We start from the raw sequence: 24632 nt of genomic DNA on the forward strand, positions 1-24632 counted from the left end.
AAATTAGTACAACCACTTCGGAAATCAGTGTGATGATTCCTTGAAAGACTAAAAATGGCACTACCATATGACCCAGCTATCCCACTCCTTGGTATTTATCCAAAAGATCTAATATCAGCACACAATAGCGACACATGCATACCATTGTTTATAGCAGCACATTTGACAATAGCTAAGTTAAGTAATCAGCTGGGGTTCCCATCAGCAGCTGGATGGTCAAAGAAAAGGTGGTGTATATTCTCAATGGAATTTTATTCTCAGGCATAGAGAAAGAAATTGCATCATTTGCAGGTAAATAGATGGAATTGGGAAACATCATACTAAGCGAAATAACCCAGACTCAGAAAGTTAAAAGTTAAATGGTATTTCATATGCAGAACTTAAAAAGAGAGTCACACACACACACACACACACACACACACACACACACAAAGGAATTAAAGAGAGATCCCATGAAAATAGAAGGGAAACCAACAGGGTAGAGGAAGGGAAGAGAGGAAGGAGAGGAGGCATCTACCAAATTATGCTTCATCATGGACGAATACACTGCAATGTATCTAGCTTCTACATATAATCATGATGCATTTATTAAAATAATAAAAACTGAAATAATAATACTAATAGAGGGGAGATAAGAGATTTGGGCAAGCAGATGGGGGAGAGAGAAGTGGAGGGAAAGTGTAGGTACTGGAGAATGAGATTGATCAAGTTATGTGGATGTACAAATATTGCATAACAAATCCCACTATTATGTATGATTATATTGCACCAGTAAAAAAAAAAAAATACTCCTTTGGTCCCCTATACAATGTATATCAGTCATACTACTTCTCAAATGAAAAGTACTTGAGTACTCATTTCCTTTCTCTGGCAATACTAGAAGTCAATAAAGAAAATTTTTCCTTCTTTCTTTTTAAACCTTCCAGCCCCTGATTACTGGTGATTAAACTCAGGGATGCTTTACCATTGAGCTATAACCCCAGACCACCACCAGCATTTTTTTTTTTTTAAATATCAAGACATGGTGTAGTTAAGTTGCCCAACTTGACCTTGAGCTTGTGATCTCCCTGCCTCAGACTCCTGAGTTGCTGGAATTACAGGGGTGTACCACTATACCTGCTTGTTTCTTTTTAATTTTTCTCAAAGCCTTTTTAATTTGTCAAGCTTTGAACTCAAGAGTACACTGGAAACCAGGCATAGCTCTAGAGAGAGAGTTCTTTATCAAAATTATAATAATTGACTTTATTATTTTATTTTTGTAGCACTGAGGATTTGAATCCAGAGATGATTTACCACTGAGCTACAAACCCAGCTCTTCTTATTCTTTGTAAGGTCTCACTAAGTGCCTCCAAATTGCTCTCTTGGTGGGTTCAGCCTCGAGTGACTGGGAGTAGCAGCATCCAGCTAATATTCCATTTTAAAGTCAACTTGCGTACATCTTAGATGATAACTACATATGGATCTGTGTACATAATTAGAAATCATGTTTTACAATGTACTTTGTGTGTGTGTTTGTGTGTGTGTGTGTTCGGTACTAGGGATTTAACCCAGGGGTGCTGTATCACTGAGCACACTAAAAAAATAAATAAAATTACCTCTGGGCTGTGTGTATAACGTTCATATAAAACAAATGAATTTCATGTTTAGACTTGGGTCCCATCTTCAAAATATGTCACTATACATCTGTGAATAGTGCTCCCAGAGTGTTATTATTTATTTATTTATTTATTTATTTATTTATTTTTGAGAGAGGGTCTCTCTAAATTGCTCAGGCTGGTCTCAAAATTTCAATTCTTCTACCTTAGTTCTCTCCAGCCTCTGGGATTATAGCCACGCGACCTGATGCCAGGCTTCTAATGTGTTTTTTTTTTTTCTTTTTTTGGTACCAAACAATAATAAACCCAGGGGCACTTAACCCCTGAGCCACATTCCCAGCCCTTTTTATGTTTGTTTAGGGCCTCACTAAATAGCTGAGACTTGCTTTGAACTAGACTCCTCCTGCCTCAGCCTTCAGAGCTGCTGGGATTACAAGCATGTACCTCAGCACCCAGCCCAACGTATTTTTAATGAGCCACTTAAGAATTCTAATCTTTTTACTTAAATATGGAAGGCAAGATTGGATAAATAAAACCAAATAGGAAGCTTGAGATTACTTAATAAAGATTGAACAACCCTAATCCAAAAATCTGAAATCCAGTACACTCCAAAATTCCAAAGCTTTTGAGTGCCAACAAGACAACGCAGTGGAAGATTTTATACCTGACCTCATGTGAGTGGTCACTGTCAAATCACAGGCACACTAAAATATTAAGCAAAATTACCTAAAGGCGTGTGTACAGGGTTTATTTAAAACAAGGGAATTTCATGTTTAGACTTGGGTCCCACTTTTCATTTATACATATTCAAATAGTCCAGAATTACAAAAAAGAACCAAAAATACGAGATCCTAAGCATTTTAGATAATGAAAATTCAATTCAATCTGTAGTTTATTAGGTGATACCTCTTAAGAACAGAAAACTGAATTTTTAGGCTATGGGGCCCCTAAATTCACAGAACCCTAAATTCTTCTAAGGAAATGATTTTAAAACCTATATCTATAGAAAATATTCTTTTTTTTTTTTTTTTTTGTGGTGCTGGGGGTTGAATCCAGGGCCTTGTACATGTGAGGCAAGTGCTCTACACACTGAGCTATATCCCCAGCTCTAGACAATATTCTTATTATTATAGAGTATGAATTCTTTATGAATCCTTCATTGAAAGCAAAACAGAATTTACATCACTTTTTATTTATTTATTCCTTTAAAAGGTTTTTTTGTGTGGTACTGGGGATTAAACTCAGGGGCTCTTTACCATTGAGCTACATTTCCAGACTTTATTTTTTATATTGAGATGACCTCACTAAATTGCTCAGGCTGACCTCAAATGGTGATCCTCGTGCCTCAGCCTCCCAAGTTGTAGGATCACAGACATGCTGGATATACATATCAGAAATCCCTTAAGGTAAAAATTGTGAAATAGAAGTAATGGGACGGTGCCTGGTATCAGCCAGTCTAGGTGAGGGAATATGGAATGATTAAACAGCCAGACAAGGTTCAACAATGCTGCAAATGTTGAGTTTAACACGCAGAAAAATCACTTATTTAGTCTACAGGCATGACTATTCTGATAGTCCCAAGGCTGATGAGAATTTATTTTTAGGAAGAAAAACTAAAGGTATCTGGGGTTAACATTCTATATTAGTCAAATTGATTTGTCTAGACTTAAATGCCATTGGATCACATTTTAAAATATTATCATCTATGTGAATTTCTACGTTCATTCTCATATCTTCCTGGTTAAATTATGCTCTACATGAGAAATACCTGAGCAAAACTGCAAATCAGAAGCAGAGTCTCTGTAACTAATGGGCTTAACCTGCAGGAACCTTCATATGCATGGGCACTTCCACGGCACTTGGGAACCCAATCCATGTGTACACACAAGGTCTAATGTTTTGGGAAATCATGCAAGAGGAAGATTTTTGTTTATTTGTTTGGGAGCTTTCTAAATTATGTAAGCTTCAGGGTTCACAAAGTTGGGATCAACTTCTGTTACACCTGCAAGGAGCTTTTCAACTGCAAAGATATTAGATAACACTGTATCATTTTGTTTTTCCTTCTACTTCTACTTTTTTTTTTAATGCCTAGAGGTACTAAATATTGGTACTAAAGGTACTAAATATTGGGAAACCAAGTCCTGTTAGAATATTGAAAGATGTTATGAAAGATGTTATAGCAGATAAGGCGCTGAGGTTGTAGCTCAGCCGTAGAGCCCTTGCCTAGCACATATCAGGTCCTGGGTTCATCCCCACCAATACACACACCAGAAATTAAAACAGATAAAATGCTCATCTATTAATGGGGTTATTGATCCTGATATGTACGACATATTCATCTCATTTATAATATTGCAGATAAATCCCTGGATTTGTTTTATGATTCAAACACTGACCAATGTTCTGTCCTGTGGGGGAGAAAAGCCTTGGAAAGACTGTGTCTTGGATATCTTATGCCACTGAAGGAAACAAAGTTGAGAGTTGTTTTGTGCTGTGCTGTGGATTGAATCAGGGCCTCACACATGCTAGGCAAGAGTATTCTACCACTGAGCAGCGTCCCCAGTCCTAAGAGTTCTTTAAAGAGCAACAAAGATGATTAAAGACTTGAAGGTAAAACTTAGTGTTTAAACTAACTAGCAATTTTAGCATTGTTAAAAAAAGAACCACAACAACTATGGGAGCCATCATTTTATTTTGTAGAGTGCAAGCTGTCTCAGTCACGAATTGCAAATAAAAGCCAATTAGACCTTTAAAGGAAAAACAACAACAACAACTATTGAGTTAAACAAACTAGTCCTATGTCAAGGCACTGACACAAAGTATGGGCCAAATTATTCTAGAGAATCCATAGTGAGGTCCAAAGAATACTTCCAAATGCAATATCCCAAATTCCTAATGTATTACAAGGGGTCCAGCTGGGTGTGGTGGTGCACACCTGTAATCCCAGTTACTCGGGAGGCCGAGGCAGGAGGATCACAAGTTCCAAGCCAACCTGGGTAACTTAGCAAGGCCCTAAGAAAATATATTACAATTAAGCAATGGGTCATGCACAGTCTCTACTGACAGACCCAGAGGGAATGATATATACTACCAAAGGAAGGATTCAAGTTGTATATAAAGAAATGTCTGGAGTGCTGATCAAATCCAAAGCAGACAGCCAGGGAACTTGTAGAGAGGATCCCCGCCCTTGAGAAGTCTTTGAGAAGAGCTTGAGTGGGGTGGTTTAGCTGTGCTTGCTCGAATAAAAAGGATTAGAATAAATCAATGGTTCCCAGAGGGGGCATCTGAGAACCAGCCCTGGCATCTGGATGTATCTGTTCGGGAGATCTTAGACACTGCAGGACTTGTCCCTAGAGATTCTGATTCCTCTTCTCCACAAATGTCTCCCCAGGGTTTAAGCCAGAGACATAATTTCGCCTGTCTCATCTTTTCCTCTCAAGTCCTTTTAGACAATTTCATTGGCTTTCTCTCAACATGTCCTGGGGGCATCCCCTTCTCCCCCATCTCTGTTCTCCTACCCTGCTCTAAGCCACCATAATCTCTCCCTGGATTGCTGGACCTCCCACATTCATTCCTGTCACTTCAACCCATTTCCCACCTGCAACCACAGCGATATGTGTTCCTGATGAGAACTTGATGAAGTTACTCCACTGCTTACTTCTGTGAATTTCCAGCTCCAAACAGAATACAACCAAGGCCCCTCCATGAGCTGGACCTCAGCAAATTCTGTGACCTTATCAAAGCCACTCTTCCTCTCAGTCACTGGTTTCTAAGGGTGGGCACTGGCCTGCCTTTTTCCTCCTGTCTATTGAAAACACCAAGCTAGTCTGTACCACGGGGTGCTCTGCACATTTCTTTCCTGTGCCTGCACTTCAGGTCTCCAGATTGACCCAGGAGAGTCCTGTCTTGCTGTTCAGATCTCAGCTCAAGGGTTGAGGGTCAACTTTTCCCACTGGTCCTCTCTGAAGCCCTCTCAGAGCTCCCTCTCACCCTCCACAGGCCCTACCTACTGGCCATCAATCAACACAACCTCATCTGCTTCCTTCTCACACAAACCTGGGCACCAATAAAAGCGCCCTTGTAGATCTCCTTCACTCCAGTAGCCCCAGGTCTAGAACAGGACTTGACACATGATGGGTGTTTAATTAACATATGTTGAGTGAATGAATGAAGGAATGAATAATTCATCAGGTCAGGTTAGGATTTAGGAATAATCTATTTTTAAAACCTGGTGTGATCACTTAGGTATCCTGGGCTGGGACAGACAGCCCCCTAAATGTACACGTACACTAGAAGGTTGATTTGGTGCCAATAAATCAAGGACTATGAAATAAACACTCTTATATCAGCTTGAAGTTAAAAAAAAAAAAAAAAAAAAAAAAAAAGATGTACTAGTCAAAAAGGATGATGTTACGGGGCTGGGATGTGGCTCAAGCGGTAGAGCGCTCGCCTGGCATGCGTGCAGCCCAGGTTCGATCCTCAGCACCACATACAAACAAAGATGTTGTGTCCGCCGAAAACTAAAAAATAAATATTACAACTCTCTCTCTCTCTCTCTCTTAAAAAAAAAAAAAAGGATGAGGTTACAAAAAGAAATTTTAACACATCAAATTTGTTTAAATTAAATATGAAACAAAGGACCAAGACCTCAATTACGTACATGTCACCAACAGCAAAATTTACCTAAAGGAAAAAAAGTCCTCTTGGAAAAAATAACAAAAACAACAGCCTAGGGTTAGGGCTGGGGCTCAGTGGCAGAGCGCTTGCCTAGCACGTAGGAGGCACTGGGTTCGATCCTCAGCACCACACACACAAAAAAGGTATTGTGTCCATCTACAACTAAAATAATAATAATAATAATAATAATAATAATAATAATAATAATAATAATAATAACAGCCTATAAGACATACCAACCGGCTGGGTACAGTGGCACACACCTGTAATCTCAGTGGCTCAGGAAGCTGAGGAAGGAAGACCTAAGTTCAAAGCCAGCCTCAGCAACTTAGTGAGGCCCTACATAATGTAGTGAGATCTTGTCTCAAAATTAAAAATAAAAAGGGCTGGGGATGTGGCTCAGTGGTTAAGCGCCCCAGGTCAATCCACGCTCCCGCCCCAAAAAAATCTGTGAAATTATATTGCAGGCATATGTCCAGTAATTATGATGGTACTGGGTTCTCTACCTAAGTTTCTCTGGGGGCTTCCCTTTGCCTGGAACAAATTCATGTAAATGCCCCTCATCATCACCCAGCTTTACCTCTTTCTCTTTCCCCCCACTCAATCCTCCTGCATGGGAATCACACCAAGGTTGCGGGAAGCACTGCACCAACACCTGTATGGTTCTGCGCTTGCTGTTGTCTGCTAGTGTTGCCTCCACGCCCCGCCCACCTGGTTCTCAGCTCCCACTCTTCTTCCTAGACTCCTCTGGGGAGTAACTTTCTCCCTCCCTGACCTCTTCCCCTCCCCGACACTGGGTTAAAAGCCCTCCAAAGAGCTTCACTGCATGCTGGACTAATCTCTCTTTCAGTTTCAGGGGTCAGTTTGTTGTCTATGGGAATTAAATTTTATTTTTTAGTTCCAATGTCATCTTAAATCTTGGTGCAAATCTAGACAGGATCCCGCATGTGCCATTCTTACAGTGCTTGCCTGAGATTTCAGAGTCAGAGCTCACCTTTGTTTTGGTCCTGCAGCAAAATCAGGAAGGGGAGGGGGTCCTATGTTGACAGAGAAAAGTGCCTCAAGGACTAAAGGGGTGTCCAGTGAAGACTACTGTTGTCTTTAGCAATTTAACAAAGAGATGAACCCATGGTAGGAGTTCGATCAGTGTTTGATGAATGAATAAGTGAATGAAAGACGTTGAATCAAACCCTAAATCTAGCCTAATCCTAGGTGGAACCTTCTCCTTTATGGCCAAAGTGTTTCAAGGGCAGTGTGTGTTATTCAACTGTGAAGACAAGTGCCACCTCCTAGAGAAATGCCAGCATGAAGAGTTTTGATCTTTTTCAAAACACATTTCAGTCTCAGCTGGACTTTCCTAAATCTATTACAGGAATGAAGTTGTTTTCCCAATTGCAACATTTCATTGTTTCAACCATGAAAGTCATTCAACAGTCAAATAAAACTCCTTTGAAAACATGCATAACCCCTAATCCCCATTTATGAGTACAAAATATGAATGCTTTTGTAGAAACACGTTATTTCTCACAACAGTGCACCAGGGCTATTGTGTTTCCAAGGCAGATATCTGATGTGATCTGAATCGAATGTAAACAACAAATTATTGTGTTCAAGCATCTTCCCTCGCTTCATGTACGTGCCAAACAGATCCAGAATTTTTTTTTTCCCTCCAAAGCTGGAGCAAGAATCAATTAAAGTACATAATAATGTGTTAACTAGCTAATACAGCAGTTAACATTAAGGGGCATTTCAAGCCTCTGAGTTTTTAGAGGCAGAGCTGTTCTTTCATTTGCTCTGTAAGATCTATAATTGAAAGAATACCGTGAGAGACGCCTTTCATCAGCTCCCCAAGTTACATTTCCCGCTTTGATAACTGTACAAGGAAAATCTAAGGCACTTCAAGCTACCCAATTACATTTGATTAGCTAGTCAAAATAATGTAACAGCTTCTCATCACCCAAAGGAAAACTTTTGAAGAATTCTGTTGCCAACATGTCTGCACCAACCCTAATCTATATCATTATTTTACAAGGGGAAATGTAATATTTAGTAAGTTTTTTTTTAAATCAGGCCATGAGTAAAGCCTCTTCTGCATCACAACTTTAGATCAAAAAAGCACAATTGTGATAGGATGTGTATGATAAAGAAGCATTTGTGGAGATTTCAGAATTGACCAGATACAGGGGTGCAAATAAAATAACATGCATTAGATCGAGCCAGCGTTTCAGAGAACAGATCTAAAAACAGGATATGCAGCAAAACCCTGTGATATATACACACCAGATCTGCCAAGGAAAATTATTCAGGACCCCAAACCTATGCATAAGTGTAGTGATTGATTAGCAAATAAGGGAAAGAATCTGTATAAAAATCAGCACCATTAAGAAGCCATTTAAGGGCTGGGGATGTGGCTCAAGCAGTAGTGCGCTTGCCTGGCATGCGTGCGGCCCGGGTTTGATCCTCAGCACCACATACAAAGATGTTGTGTCTGCCGATAACTAAAAAAATAAATATTAAAAATTCTCTCTCTCTCTCTCTCTCAATCTCTCTCTTTAAAAAAAAAAAAAAAAAAAAAAAAAAAAAAAAAAGAAGCCATTTAAAATATCATTCTGGAATTTTCAGATCATTGAGACTATTTATTGAATGTTCCTTTAAAGTAAAGACAAAAGAGCTGTGGATTTGACTCGGTGGTGGAGCAATTGCCTAGCAAGGTTCTGGGTTGGATGCCCAACGCTGCAAAAATTAAAAAAAAAAAAAAAAATACAGCTTGCTTTTACCATTGAGCAGTTTGTTTCCTTTAAGTCTTTTTTTTTTTAAGTTGTCAATAGCACTTTGTTTTATTTATTTATTGATATGTGGTACTGAGAATTGAACCCAGTGCCTCACACATGCTAAGCAAGTGCTCTACCACTGAGCTAGGACCCCATCCCTCCTTTAAGTCTTTAGTGCATTAATTCAACATGTACCAGTGTCTACAGTGCTTCATTCCTATAAAACATGTTTTTAATTTAAATGAAATAATGATCCTGCTCTGTTAGGTAAATGGTTGTGTAAACAGGGCATTTAGAAATGCAATAGTCAACTCATAGGAGGTGGTCTTGCTGGAGACTTTAAAAACCCACACTTCTGAACCAGTGATGAAAGGCCAGTTACACCCCTGCTCCCCAGTCGGAGGTTACGTTCCGCCTTGCACAATAACGGATAGACTTTAGACCTGTTGGTCAATGATTCCATCTGTCATGGAAGAAAAAGCATTCTCACAGAATTAGAAGTTGGATCAAGTTGGGTTGTAAAGTTAATCCTGAATGTTGTGTAATCCCAGTGACGTTTTTAAATATTGCAGATTGAACAGCAGTAGTGCTCAGAGGCTCTATGCACCTGAGATTTCTATTTATTTTTTTTTTCTCTTCAAAATTTATATGAGGAATCATAGAATTAGCTTCGGTAGGTCAGAAATGTGGCATTTGAAAACATTGCCAGTTAAAAGGAAGAATGACCATTTGTGGGACTATGTGGAGATGTGAATGAGAGTCTAAAGTGTAACTCTCTTGTTTGGCACAGAAACTGTCACGACTATTTGAAAACTAGAGGGGAGTTTTGAAGTTCTCTTGTATGGGAGTTCCGTGGGTCCCATCCACACTCACGCGCCTAAGCCTGAAGCAGTGTTCTCTCTTGCCCTTGCACATCAAAGCTGACCTGCTACCCTCAAAGGAAATTGCCACTGTGTGAGAGTCATCTGTCACCGTGGAAGGATTGGAAAGAAATTCTATCCATCATCATTAAACATAGCCCATCTTGGGTTTTTTTTGTTTGTTTGTTTGTTTGCTTGTGGTCTTAGGGGCTGAACCCACTGAGCTACATCCCCAGCCCTTTTAATTAATTAATTTTATTTTGAGACAGAGTTTTACTAAACTGCTGAGGCTGTCCTTGGATTTGCAATCCTCCTGTGGAATTGGTCACGCACCTCCAAGCTCGGCTCACTACACCCCATCCTTAGAGGTCAACTGTTTCTCTTGCCTTGTCTGCGCATTCTCAGACGAGTTTATGAGCTGCCCTCTTTCTACAAGTACATTCTACCTGAAGGATAAATGCAGATGCAGTCAAGGACAGGGGTCAGCAACCACCCGGACCCTGGGACCATACTTCTCTACAAGCCTAACGCCTAAAGATTAACCTTATGCCTGGATCTCTGAGGCCCAGGAAAGAGCAACGATAAAAGCAAGCTGAGTACGAAAAGAGAAGGCAGTCTAGACAGATAGCAAACGACAGAAGGAAGAGAGTGGAGAAAATAAAGCAAATGGTGTAGGTTAGAAAGTCTATGGAGGAGCTGGCAGGGACCCCATCCCACTGGCTGCCTGAGCTGAGCCTAGCACAGGTTGGAGAGCAAATCAGATTTCAGTACCAGGCACAGGGGAACACCAGGATGCTGGAAGAGGGGACGCAGTGTCTGTCATTGTTCTTTACTGTGGGTGGTATCCTCGGGTTAGAGATTAATGTCTTTAATGTGAAGAATAGTTTAAATGCCCAATTTCCATGCAGCCATTCTGCAAATGGATGTTGAACTCTCAAAGATTTGTATGATCTGCTTCCCAAGCTGAAGAACAATAAGTCAGAGCAAAGTCATTCTTTACTTATCCTGGAAAATAAAATGATCTATTTTCCCTCAGGTTCAGAGGGCAAAGTCCTTCAACAGTGTTAGGGGGTGTCACACATGAGTCATGAATCTGTTTTTTTTTTTTTTTTTTTAACCCATTACCTGACTTTGTATAACAGTGGATACCTGTGTGCAAACAGGGACCCAGAGGTGCAGACTCAGGGAACCTCACCTGTCCAACACTGAGGAACTATCACTGGTAGGCTTTCCATAGATCTGTGAGCAATTTGTATGACCTGCTGGGCAAGATTTAGAGTGTACAAGGACATTAGTTATTCTCAGCAAACAGGCAAGTAACTACTTCTAGGACAAACTGACAAAACTCTACTGATTATTCAGTCAGAAATGGTGCTGGGTATAGGAGATGGAAGGGGTTGGGGAAGGCCCGCCCAAGTATTCTGGAGTTGGGAGGATGCTCTGCTACTGCATACTGATGGCCTCATTCTTTGCCACCCAGTTTGATAAACTAAGGCTTGAAGGCTCTAGAGTAGGCCACTATAGATAATGGCAAACACCTCTCTCCATTCTGATGGGGATTACGGAATTGTTCTATTCTCAGTTTCCTACATGGTCCTCCCCTAATTAGAAAAATAATAATGAGTTTACACACCCTTGAGTCAACTTATCAAAAACTTGCTCTCTGCAGTGAACGTAATCAGTTAAGATCTACTGGTACAAGTATGGGTAATTTGGTCTTCGTAACAAGTATGAAATACCTCACAGTTTACAAAGGATTTCCACACGCAATTTTTTTTTTTTGCTATAATAATAGCATTATCCCACATTAACTATGTAACATGGCTCAGGTTAGTAAATGTCTCAGGTCTCAGTATCTTCATCTGCAAGGTGGGTATAATCATGCCTAGTACACAAGCATCTTTAGCATTAAACTAGATGACAGATGTGAAATAGCTAACAATTGCCTGCTTCCTAGCTCAATAAGAGGTGCCCATTAGTACTGTCATCTTCAAACTTTAGTCCAGGAAAAATCCAAGTATTTTCTTGAATTTTCTTTAAACCCTCAGCTGTTAGTTTAACACCAAACCTTAAGGGGAGCTGGCCTGAGGGTTCACCTACCTCAGTTTGTCTCTCGTCCTCCCCCAACATCTCCAAACTGACCCAATTGCCTTGATTAATTTTACTGGTATCAACAAATTACTTGGCTAAAAGGATGGATTAGGTAAAAACTGAGGTAGCAAACTTCTACTAATCAGTTTCCTGGATGTCTCTATGGGCTTGTATAACCCTAAGAAGCAAGAGAAGGGACAGATGGTTGTGTCCCTTAGAAACAACATATATGTGAGAATGACAGATCTAAACCTTTTACTCCCACTCGTTAACCAAAAGGACACCATATACTATGCTCACAGACTTTCCTAAGAGTCAAACCAGAAAATGGCCTGAAAACACCCAGCATCAGGGCAGGCTCTTCATGACACCCTCTAAAATTTACCTCTCACCAGACATGGTGGCACACACCTATAATCCCAGTGAGGTTGAGGCAGGAGGATCTCAAGTTTAAGGCCAGTCTGGGCAACTTAGCAAGATCCCCTGCAACTTATTTGGAGAACCTGTCTCTAAATAAAAAATGAATATGTCTGGGGATGTAACTCAGTGGTAGATTGGCCTTGTGTTCAATCCCCAGTGCCCCCCACCAAGTTACTTCTCTTTTTACCATCTGTCCTTTAACATATCAAGGAAAATGCTGATTATTTTCCTACTCTTCTTCATATTCAGACACCTAATAATGGCTCATCTAGTGAAACTTGGAATTCTCAGCCATGGCGGGTTATTCTGATGCTGTCCCTATAATTCTAGTAGATAACAAATAGATTAATAGGAACAGGAAGCTTATTGGTTGCGTGAACAAGCAAACCCAGTGTGAATCTCTGATCCTCTGCAGAACCATTCTCAAACATCCCAGAGATTGTGTTCACCTAGATACAACCCATGCTCTGCTGTACTGCAACTAAGCTTTAGGAAGTTAGGCAGTATAGACATATTCTCCCATTTGGAAATATATACTTGATGAATAAAGCAATTCAGTTCTTTTTAAAAACAGGGAAGAGCTGGGCATGGTGGCCACACCTATACTCCCAGGGACAACTTGGGAGGCCAGAGCAGGAAGATCACAAATTTGAGGCCAGCCTCAACAATTTAGTGAGGTCCTGCCTCAAAATAAAAAATAATAATAAGAGCTGGGATACAGCTCATTGGTCTGTTACCCCTGGGCTCAATCCCCAGTACCAAAAATAAATAACACTGGACAAAAACTATTTAGACAAAAACAGATGAGGCCGGGCACAGTAGCACATGCCTGTTATCCCAGTGGTTTGGGAGGCTATAACAGGAGGATGGTAAGTTCAAAGCCAGCCTCAGCAACAGCAAGGTGATAAGCAACTCAGTGAAACCCTGTCTCTAAATAAAATACAGAATAGGACTGGAGATGTGGCTCAGTGCTCTAGTGAACCTGAGTTCAATCCCTGTACCCAAAAAGAAAAAAGAAAAAAAAAAAAAAAAACAGATGAGGATTAATGGGCTAGGGTGGAGAGAGAAATTTACCACAAAGGGGCTCAGGAGAATTTTATGGGGTAACAGAATAGCTCTGCATTTGTACACTAAGAAGAAGAGTTCATTTAGAGAAGGTAAATTATCCTTTAATAACAAAAGATGGATGCTTCTTAGTACTGGTGTATTTTCAAGACATCCCTGCGAAGAACACAGAAGGTAAAGAACACACATCGTCCTGGTCAGGTAGGCGTGTTTGGGAGGCTGTAACAGGAGGATTACAGCTTCAGGAAGTTAGGCAGTATAGACAGATTCTCCCATTTGCAAATATACACTTGATGAATAAAGCAATTCAGTTCTTTTTAAAAACAGGCAAGAGCTGGGCATGGTGGCCACACCTATTCTCCCAGCAGCTAACTGACCATAGCACAAACAGGTATTGACTGAGAAGAGCTGATTCGACCAGGAAACAGCTCAGATAACAGGTTCCTCAGTCCATAACAGACAAGAGCGCAGTAGCAAACAAGGCTAGAATAATATCACTTCTCAACACCATCAGCAAGAATACAGGCTTCTGTTTTAGATCTTTCTGCGGGGGAAAAAAAAAAATTACAGAAGCAGCTGTTTAATACCCAAAGAGAGAAGAAAGACCATCAAGTCAAACCTGCTGATTCCATGGTTCTTTCCAAATTCACAAAGACAGAAGAAAATGTCCACGTCCACCTCTAGTGGAAGAAAAACCATTTTCCTCTTTTCCTTGTAAGCCTAGGACACACAGATGTGTTTAATTCTAGTATCTCTTTAATGAGTAGAAGAACTGGCAATAAATGGTTTACAGATTGTATCCTTCTCCAACAGGATGCTGGGGATGTAGTTCAATGTTAGAGGGCTTGTCTAGCATAGAAGAGGCCCTGGGTTCAATCCCCAACAGCACAAAAACAAAACAGAACAGAGTAGTGAAACCATAAGTTCAGTAAGGTAGCTGGTGATCATTTTGGAAACCATATGGGTAAGCAGGAATGCTGAGGCTGAATTAGACTAATGGTTCCTGACCTCAATTTGCAGGCAAAGGTAGAGCAGAGCCACGTGGCAGATAGTGTCGGAAGACATTGTGAGGGCTGGTGCAGCCTCTCCTTTCCCTCTTCCATAGAAACAAAAGGAAGAAAGGTTAGAGCTGGATATGGTGGTCAACATCTCAGCCTCTCTAGAGGCTGAGGCAGGATGATCACCAATTCAAGGCCAAGCTTAGCAGTGTAGTGAGACCCTGTTTCAAAATTTAAAAAATAAATAAATAATGTAGCTCAGTGGTATAGAACCTGCCTAGCATGTGAGAGGCACAGAGTTCAATCCCTAGGACCAATTTTTAAAAAGAAATAAAATAGCTTAAAATGGAAGCAGATTTAATCAAGTCTCAGATCATAGACCTGTATATTTGGAATAGTGAATTGTAGCTTGGGGAAAGGGATCTGGAATATTAAAATAAATAAAGCATGGTGGCACACACCTGCAGTCCCAGCCTCTCAGGAGGCTGAGGCAGGAAGGTTGGGGTCAGCCTTGGCAATTTAGGGAGACCCTCGACAACTTAGTGAAACCGTATCTCAAAATAAAAAATAAAAAGGGCTGGGGATGTGACTCAGTGGTTAAGCATCCCTGGGTTCAATTCCTGGTACCTAAATAAATAAAACTCTGCCCAGAAAGCTTGTATAATGAACCAGAGAGAAAGGAAGGTTTGCCCTTCCCCTTACTGCCTTGCTTTAGAGGAAACCACACTTAAAAATGGGCTCTGGCATGGCTGAATTCCTTTGACACAAATTCCCTGAGTCTCTGAAACCTATTTTCCACAAAAATGCTAGTTATGAGCTTCAGTCAGGATTAGTTTGGGTTTTTTTTTTCCTTTATTTTATTCCTACATGTATCAGAATCATTCATGGAGGGGAAGTTCTTATATATCCATTCCCACAATTCTCCAAAGACATCTGTTCTCATTAGAAGATCAAATAGATCCTCCAGATTCATTAGTTGCTTAACAAAGTGGGAATTATTTCCTCACTGCTCCGTGTTTATATGAGATACGCCAGTCACAGGTGAGGGCAAAATAACGAGGGATAGTGTTTTTCCCACACAGGGACAGCTCGTTCAGCAGAGTGGAAATGTTTGGAATTTGCTATTCTTTTCTAAAAACACGAAGGAAAAGTCAAGAATATATAGGCTATTTTGAGACAGATTTAAAGTTCAGAAGGTGCATTTAATACATTGTTTCAGAAAACTTGACGTTCATGGCTCACCTATCACCTGCTTACAATCTCGTTCTCTTTCTACCCATTTTCCTTCACAGGCACACTAAGGAACCCACATGGAACGTGTCTTGCACCAGGTAGAACACAGGACGGAACAGCATTTGGCACTTATAGCTGTGGAGCCCAGCCCATATTGCTGTGGCTGCACCAGATTCTTCCCCGGAGCAGACTCTAAGCAGAGGATGAGGCGCTGGAGGATGCCTGGCAAAGCCCTCAAGGTCCAAAAGTGTTAGCTGGTGGCCCCATTGTGCTGAATGATACCTTGGTGGCCTGAAAGAATTATGAGGCTTTCGAAAGTGACTCATTCACTCCCAGGGGGCTGGCTGGGCTCAGGGAAAGTCTGTCCCCCTGATTATTAGTGAGTAGTAATTAGGTGGTAGGCATGGACTTTGGATAACCTAGATTTGCTTTAGTTTGCCTGGTGGAGGCCTGCAGAGTGGGAGTCGAAAGGTTCCACTGAGTGCATGTGAGCACCAGGAGGGGCCCAGGATGCTCCTTTGAATCTGAAACTTCCAGTCCCAGATCTGCCCCTTGGTAGCTGGGGAATCTTGGGCAAGTTACGCTTTCTTCCTGTCATGGTTTCTTTATGTGCAAAAAGAAGAGATTAGGGTCACAGGATTTTCACCATTTTTTCTAGCTCTGAAAAACCCATGATCTACAAATCAGAGATATGGCGTCTGATAGAAGAAAAAGTTGGCTACGATCTACATACGGTGGGGTCGGGCTCCAAATTCCTCAATAGGACACCCATAGCACAAGAGTTAATAACTAGAATCAACAAATGGGACTTACTCAAACTAAAAAGTTTTTTCTCAGCAAAAGAAACAATAAGAGAGGTAAATAGGGAGCCTACATCCTGGGAACAAATCTTTACTCCTCACATTTCAGATAGAGCCCTAATATCCAGAGTATACAAAGAACTCAAAAAATTAGACAATAAGATAACAAATAACCCAATCAACAAATGGGCCAAGGACCTGAACAGACACTTCTCAGAGGAGGACATACAATCAATCAACAAGTACATGAAAAAATGCTCACCATCTCTAGCAGTCAGAGAAATGCAAATCAAAACCACCCTAAGATACCATCTCACTCCAGTAAGATTGGCAGCCATTATGAAGTCAAACAACAACAAGTGCTGTCGAGAATGTGGGGAAAAGGGTACACTTGTACATTGCTGGTGGGACTGCAAATTGGTGCAGCCAATTTGGAAAGCAGTATGGAGATTTCTTGGAAAGCTGGGAATGGAACCACCATTTGACCCAGTCTATTCCCTAAAGACCTAAAAAGAGCATGCTACAGGGACACTGCTACATCAATATTCATAGCAGCACAATTCACAATAGCAAGACTGTGGAACCAACCTAGATGCCCTTCAATAGACGAATGGATAAAAAAAAATGTGGCATTTATACACAATGGAGTATTACTCTTCATTAAAAAATGACAAAATCATAGAATTTGCAGGGAAATGGATGGCATTAGAGCAGATTATGCTAAGTGAAGCTAGCCAATCCCTAAAAAACAAATGCCAAATGTCTTCTTTGATATAAGGAGAGTAACTAAGAACAGAGTAGGGACGAAGAGCAGGAGAAGAAGATTAACATTAAACAGGGATGAGAGGTGGGAGGGAAAGGGAGAGAGAAGGGAAATTGCATGGAAATGGAAGGAGACCCTCAGGGTTATACAAAATTACATACAAGAGGTAGTGAGGGGAAAGGGAAAAATAATACAAGGGGGAGAAATGAATGACAGTAGAGGGGGTAGAGAGAGAAGAGGGGAGGGGAGGGGGAGGGGAGGGGGATAGTAGAGGATAGGAAAGGCAGCAGAATACAACAGACACTAGTATGGCAATATGTAAATCAATGGATGTATAACTGATGTGATTCTGCAATCTGTATTCGGGGTAAAAATGGGAGTTCATAACCCACTTGAATCAAAGTGTGAAATATGATATATCAAGAACTATGTAATGTTTTGAACAACCAACAATAAAAAAAAAAAAAAAAAACCATGATCTACAGATCAGACACTGAGACTCTTCCAATGCACATGTTGCTATTTTGGGAATGACAAGTTTCTGAGTATTTCTTTCACCTTTCTCATGCCATTATTTTGGATGGATGGAGACCAGAATTGTATCTTACAGGTGGTGCCAGGCTTGGTGGCGCACATCTGTAATCCAAGCAACTCAGGAGGCTGAGGTGGGAGGATGGCAAGTTTGAGGCCCACCTGGGTAAATTGGCAAAACCTTGTCTCAAAATAAAAATAAAAGGGCTGGGGACGTGGCTCAGAGGTAGAGTGCCCTGGGTTCAAACTTCAGTACCGAAATATAGGAGAGAAATAAAAAACAAAGTGCTCCCTAATGTATGTCCTCCAGCTCTCTCCACTTCCATCTTCCTGCTCAGAAATTCCAGTTTCCATGAGCACACTGTTTTTATATTATTATCATTATTTATTTATTTATTTGTGTGGTGTTTATTAGAGATGGAACCCAGGTCCTTGCATATGCTAGGCAAGTGCTCTGCCACTGAGCTATACCCCCAGCCTCATTATTCCTTAGTTACATTGCTGCTTCATGTTGCTTCCCAAGTTGAGAATTTGGGGGCTCTCATTTCCTGTTTCTCATTTCAGTATTTTAAGTGGGAACCAGAGTACCCTTTTGCACCTGGTAGGTAGATGTGCAGAAAAACAAAAAAGACCCACCAATTTCTTCTGGCCCTTCTGTTCCCTTAACTAGTAAAGAAATGAATGGTGTACTCTCTCCTTTCTACAAGGTAGGGGGAAGTGTACATCCCATGAAAGTCAGCAATAGGGCATTTGCCTTATTATCCTGTTATTTCCCAGGAGCAAATACATGACTTTCCATCCTGAGGTTGTAGAGGTATAGGCAATCTGCCCTGGAAATATGTCACTCGATGTGCCACTTGCTGTGAAGTCAACAAGAAAAAGGAAAATGTATAAAGGAGAGCCCTCATCTTTCTGAAAAATATTTTAAAACCACAATTTTGCAAAGTACTAGAGTGGGGACTTGGACTGCAGGCTTCCGGAATGTCTTACAGGCCATGCCAGGAGGAAAATGAGTGGTGGCAGGTAGGCTCCATCCAGCAGGTGGCCCACAGCAGAGCCATATTTCTTGAATTGCAGGTCATGCCTCATTAGTGGGCTGTGACATGAATTTAGTAGGTCATGACCAGAAAAGTCCTTTTTTTTAAGTGAAATAAATTATGCGAAAGCAGAATAAACTAGAAAATATTGGAGTACATGTAGATCACGTATTATCTAACAAAATTGTCATTTAGGGGTGTGTCTAAGGTGTAAGTGTGTGTAAGAGAGTTTAGTACACCATGTTCCAGTGTAAAATATATTTCCCACTGCAGGACACAGAAAATGTGGAAGTGACAACATTGGAGATGACTTGTGATGCTGGCATCACAAGACTGACAAAGTAAATTTACAAATGAAAAGAAATTCTTCCTATGGGAATATTCATCTCACAACTCTGCTAAATTACTCTGGATTCTACTTTTTGTTCTTGACAAAATAGTTAAATGGAAATATTCCTGTTCAATATAAGCCAAGGCAATGGTAAAGTGGGTTCGAGATGGTGTCTCTATCCTGTTGACAGTTCCACCCCGCGTAAATGCCTCCTGATATTTGTAGGGTTTTTTTTCCTTTGCTTTTTTCCCCTGCTCAGACAGTATTCTCTCCCTTTCACTCTTCCAACAACAAAAGGCAGTTACAGCAAAGCCACACCAAGAGCCAGCTTCACACTTAGGAGAGGATGGTTCATTTCCTCCTCATGGTTTCCAATACTCAGCCAGATCAGAGAAACTTTGCTAGTAACAAACTATAGAAATGATCCCTGAAAATTATAGTCTTCTTTTTCAACACATGTTCCCATGAAACACTGATAACTGCATCGAACACCTGTATAAGGACAGGCAATAAGCCATACATGATGTAATCCCAAGCACTTAGGAGGCTGAGGCAAGAGGATCACAAGTTTGAGGCCAGCCTCAGCAAGTTAGTGAGGCCCTAAGCAACTTGGTCAGACCCTATCTCAAAATAAAAATAAAAAGTCGTGTATTGCGTGTATGTACGTATATGTAACGACAAATGCCAATAGCATGTACAACTATGAAGCACCAATATAAACATGGGGGGGGGATAAAAAATAAAAAGGTTTGGGGATGTAACTCAGTGATAAAGCACCCTGAGGTTCAATAACCCAGTACCGGAAAAACAAAACAAACAAACAAAAAACAACTGATAATCAGCTGCAGAGTGTAGCTCAGTGGTAGAGTGCTTGCCTAGGACACATCAAGCCCTGGGTTCAATCCCCAGCACCATTTTAAAAATAAAGGAAAAATGACTGACAGTTCTTTAAGAGCCTCTGCTCCCATAGGCATTTATGTTTTAGCCAAATATTTAATCTCATGCCATATAAAAGAATTTCATAGAATTCAGCTGCAGAAGGAGGAAAATTAGAGAAAAGGAATATATCCTCAGCTTTCTTGAAGTCCTATCTGTGGCTAGCTAGCTATGTTCACTATGTAAATCTCTTTTTTCACATGCAAATAATTTTTATTTATTTCCTCATTGATTTGTGAAATGTTATCTTTACTGTCTTTGTTTTAAAAACAAAATAACTATGGAAATATTGCAACTCTAAGAGGAAATATTTTATTCTATCAAACTTTGTATTAATCTTATACTCCTTTAAACATTTTCCTTTTCCTTGTTGACTTAATCTTATACCCAACTTAGTGCTTATCAAATTTTAGTCCTTAATTTTTATATATATATATATATATATATAAATTTTTATTTATTTATTTTGTGGTTGTAGATGGACAGAATGCCTTTATTTTATTTGTTTATTTTTATGTAATGATAAGGATCAAATCCAGTACCTCATACTAGGCAAGCACTCTGCCACTGGGCTACAGTCCCGGCCCTCCTTAATTTATATTGATTAATGACTGTTAATTATGATACAATTATATGATGCTGTAATACTTGGCAATATTATTTCCCACTGTCATACTAAGACACTACACTGCTTGTTTTCTTGCCTGAATAAGCCCGTATTACACAAAGAACTTGACTTTTCATGCAACAATTAACTTTTAAAATGTACCACTTTACTGAGTAGGTAGTATATGCCAAACTCCCAGGATTAGGGTACTTTACCTATAAATTCTCATTTTTTCCTTGCAAACCCTCCTCCAAGTAACATCTATTATTTTCTACTATTCCATAGACGCCATGTTCACAACTTTACAGATGAGAACACTAAGGCTCAGAGATGGACGATGCCCATGAAGACATGGTTATTAATTCAGATCAAGTCTATCTGATTGCAAAGGCTGTGCTTTCATGGTTTTTATGTCACCTAATCTTTCAGATGTATTTGGAATTATTTTCATCACCTCACCTGCTCTTCTAAGGACATGGTGGTGAATGTCTGAACACCAGGAAAGCTGTTTTTATTGTTGTTGTTGTTGTTTTTTTTAATGAAGACCGCTCTGCTGATGTAGAACAGCTGAAAACACTACATACTCAGAAATATCTGGCCCGATGGTGAGAACTCGATGCTTTCTGCTTGCCCTCAGTAGCCTGGTATCTCAGCTGTCTTTCAGTCTAGCAATTAAGGATGTGAAAATATCCAGCATCTTTTAACAGCATGCTAGAGATATTTTATTAGATCCATTCAGATAACTTTTTTGTTTCCATGTGCAAACGACGGTACTTTAAGACTTCTATGAAAAACATTATTTTCCATTTGCAAATAATTTCCACATCCCGTAGTCCTTCTGTCTGCACAGACCATTTTTAACAGTAACTCTTCAAATAAAAAAAATCATCTTTTTCTCTCTACTCTCAGAGATTTTTAAATTTCCAATGCCTCAGGTAATCAGAAGCCACAGGTATTTAGCAGCCACATCTCTCACGACAGCAAAAGGAAGACGTTGATTTCATAATAGAATATACTGAAAAATCAAATCCAGGGTTCTCTTTAAAATCAGAAATGAAACCCCTAGCCACCAGATTCAGACTCCAAACTTCTAAGTGACTTTACCACATTAATTCGGTCTTTAGTTTCAGGAAATAAAATAATCATGTAGTTAAACATAGATCCTTATGCAAACAAGTACTATGTTTACAATGTACCAATCCATTAAAATCAGCAGCAGACATACATTCTGAGAACTAAAACCTGGGACACATAGGCTAGCAATCATCATTAGCTCATTCCCCATCCAATGGCAGTAAACATCCTATTGGAATCTGCTCCGAAAACAAAGGCTTTACTAACCTAATGTCAAGGTAAACAGGTAGTAAATACCTACTTGGTAGTATAACCAGTGGTATCACATTTGCATTCTTTAGGTTCTAAACACAACTAAATGTTGGCATTTTTTCCTTTGAAAGCTACTTTCAAGATAACACCATTATAATATAGTTCATAATGGGGTAACTTAAAAAAAACAGTATACTAGGCACCACTTGACATTAACATCTTTAGCCAACATTAAAATTTTTTAGCCACAAACTATCTGAGATAGAGGGAATAAACATATTATGGTATACAGAAAAAAACTAAGTTTCCTATATTTTATGTTAAAAGTCATTCACCCCAATTAAGAGCTACACAGAATAATTACAATTGTGTACCACTGTGCCCAGCTTATTGTCAGTCTTTATACCATTATTCAATGCAATAAATAGTCCTAAAGTTAAGCTACAATAAATAGTCCTAAAACACAGTTATAAAATATAACTACTTCAAATCACCCAAAGAAGAAAAGGAAAAAGTACTTTCAGCCCCAAGAATATATTCATTGGGAATAGAGTTAGGTCTCCCTTGGAAGGGATATTGAGTTGTGAGAGCAGAGGGCATACCTTAAGTTCTCTGAAGAAGATACTACTCCTGGCCCACTCAACAATGGAGAAGAGGGTTTGATCCGCCATTTTGCACATCAGCCCAAATGTGCTCAGCTTTTCGTGCTTGCTTCGGTTAGCCTGCTCTTGCTGCAAATAGGTCATGATTTTGGCTTGAACTTGAGGCTCATCAGGCTCACACTTCAAAAGTTCCAGTATCAGGTGTGGAATGCTTGCCGGGGAGCTTGTCTGGTAACTATCCATATAGGAATAGCCCATTATTGACTCAGGTGAGCTGGTGTAGGGATCTGGGTACTCAGACTTGATGGCCCGGCTAGGAAAGTGGCCATATGCTTGGTAACCTTGCAGGCTGCCATGAGGTGGCATTGTCATGCTAATGGGGGATGTTACAAAGGGACTTCTGTCATAGTCTGTAGGAGGCAAGGCAGCATGGTTCAGAGGTAGGCCTTTGGAGGCAGAATGGATGTTCTGAATGGCAGAAGAGATGGTCAGGTCAGAGGGCATCGCTTGGATCACCTGAGACATGGCTTCCAGTTTAAGTCCATTGGCTCGGATGAGGGCTTTTTTCTGTTGCTTCAGGGCCCTATCTCTCTTGTACATTGGTCCAAACTTATTCCTTCCTCCACGCATTCGATCAGCCCTTACCGCTGTTGGGGGAGCAAAAAAAAAAAAAAAGGTGGGGGAGCGTGTATATAAGATGAAAATTATTAGCATTCTCCAGGATATCTACACTTAGAAATGTTGAAAATGAACCATAAATGTTTTGTGTGGCTGTTTTCATTATAATAGCTCACAAGAATTCCAAGGAAAAACAAAAACAAAAACACCATGTCCTCTTTATTTATGAATTGCTTACTCTTTTTTAATATTTATTTTTTAATTATAGGTGGATACAATATCTTTATTTTCATGTGGTGCTAAGGATCGAACCCAGTGCCTCACACATGCTAGGCGAGTGTTCTACCTTTGAGCCACAACCCCAGCCCTCTAAGTGTCATTTATCATTGAAAAAAACCCTGATAAATGCATTGAATAATGGTATAAAGACTGACAATAAGCTGGGCACAGTGATACAAAATTGTAATCCCGCTGATTTAGGAGGCTAAGGCAGGAGGATTACAAATTCGAAACCAGTCTCAGCAAACTCAGTGAGACCCGGTCTCTAAACAAAATACAAAAAGGGTTGGGGATGTGGCTCAGTGGTTAAGCACCCCAGGTTTCAATTCCAAGTAATAAAAAATAGAATAAAATAAGATTAAAAAGGGCTGGGGTTATAGCTCAGTGATAAAGCGCTCCAGGATTCAATGCTCAGTAAATTAAAAATCTTGGATACATAGACATAGTAACCCTTTTGAGAACTGAAGAAATTTTAATAATTGTTTTTTTGCTACACATAGGGATTATTTCATATTTCTAAGAGCATCAATCTTTCTACTGGAAGCATTAATTTCTATTATGCCAGTGATTCTCTATGGAAACCCAAATTCCTTTTTGTTTTGTTTTCTCAGAGAAAAATAAATCAAACACCCCATTTCTGGATTAAATTGTGAATATTTTGCCTTAGGATATCTTCCTCCTTCTCAGTCATTTTGGCTATTTTGTTGTAAAAGGATTGAGTACATGCTTTTCTTGGGAAATTTATTTTTACCTCAACTTGATAAGTGCACATCAGTAACCACCAGTTATTGCTTTTAATTTAAGCAGAGTTGGACATAATTAAAGCAAATTCCTTTCAAAAGTGGTCCAGAGGCTGTTCTGTCACAATGGTGTGTGGAGTCTGGGGCCATGCCTAATAAGTTAGTTAGCAGCTCTCTCCAAGCCCATAGTGGCCAATGGCAATTAGATAGAAACCAGAGACCTCTGACAGCTTGTGACACACTGAAATTGCTGGAGGTTAAGTTTTTGAGCTTTTTATCTTAGGATTAGTATCACATTAAAAATTTATTGTGAATTCTAGGTATCCAGAATACTGCAGAAGATCATAAAAGA

At 40.0% G+C, this 24632-nt stretch overlaps 1 protein-coding gene and 1 pseudogene across 9 annotated transcripts in view; both read right to left on the reverse strand.

The window, feature by feature from the left end:
• The window catches only part of Nr5a2 (nuclear receptor subfamily 5 group A member 2), a 133886-nt gene that overhangs the window by 89677 nt on the left and 19577 nt on the right, over positions 1-24632 (reverse strand). For all 9 annotated transcript variants that reach the window (XM_046464678.2, XM_046464654.2, XM_046464664.2 and 6 more), the window contains one exon: positions 22644-23290. In XM_046464678.2, the coding sequence (XP_046320634.1) occupies positions 22644-23290 (647 nt within the window). The remainder of the gene's footprint in view (positions 1-22643; positions 23291-24632) is intronic.
• On the reverse strand, positions 19423-19616 carry LOC124107167 (small nucleolar RNA U3; annotated as a pseudogene).

Source organism: Marmota monax, unplaced genomic scaffold (assembly GCF_021218885.2).
Source record: "Marmota monax isolate L192 unplaced genomic scaffold, Marmota_monax_Labrador192_F-V1.1 WCK01_AAM20220418_F8-fsc00099, whole genome shotgun sequence".
Classification (NCBI taxonomy): Eukaryota; Metazoa; Chordata; class Mammalia; order Rodentia; family Sciuridae; genus Marmota; species Marmota monax.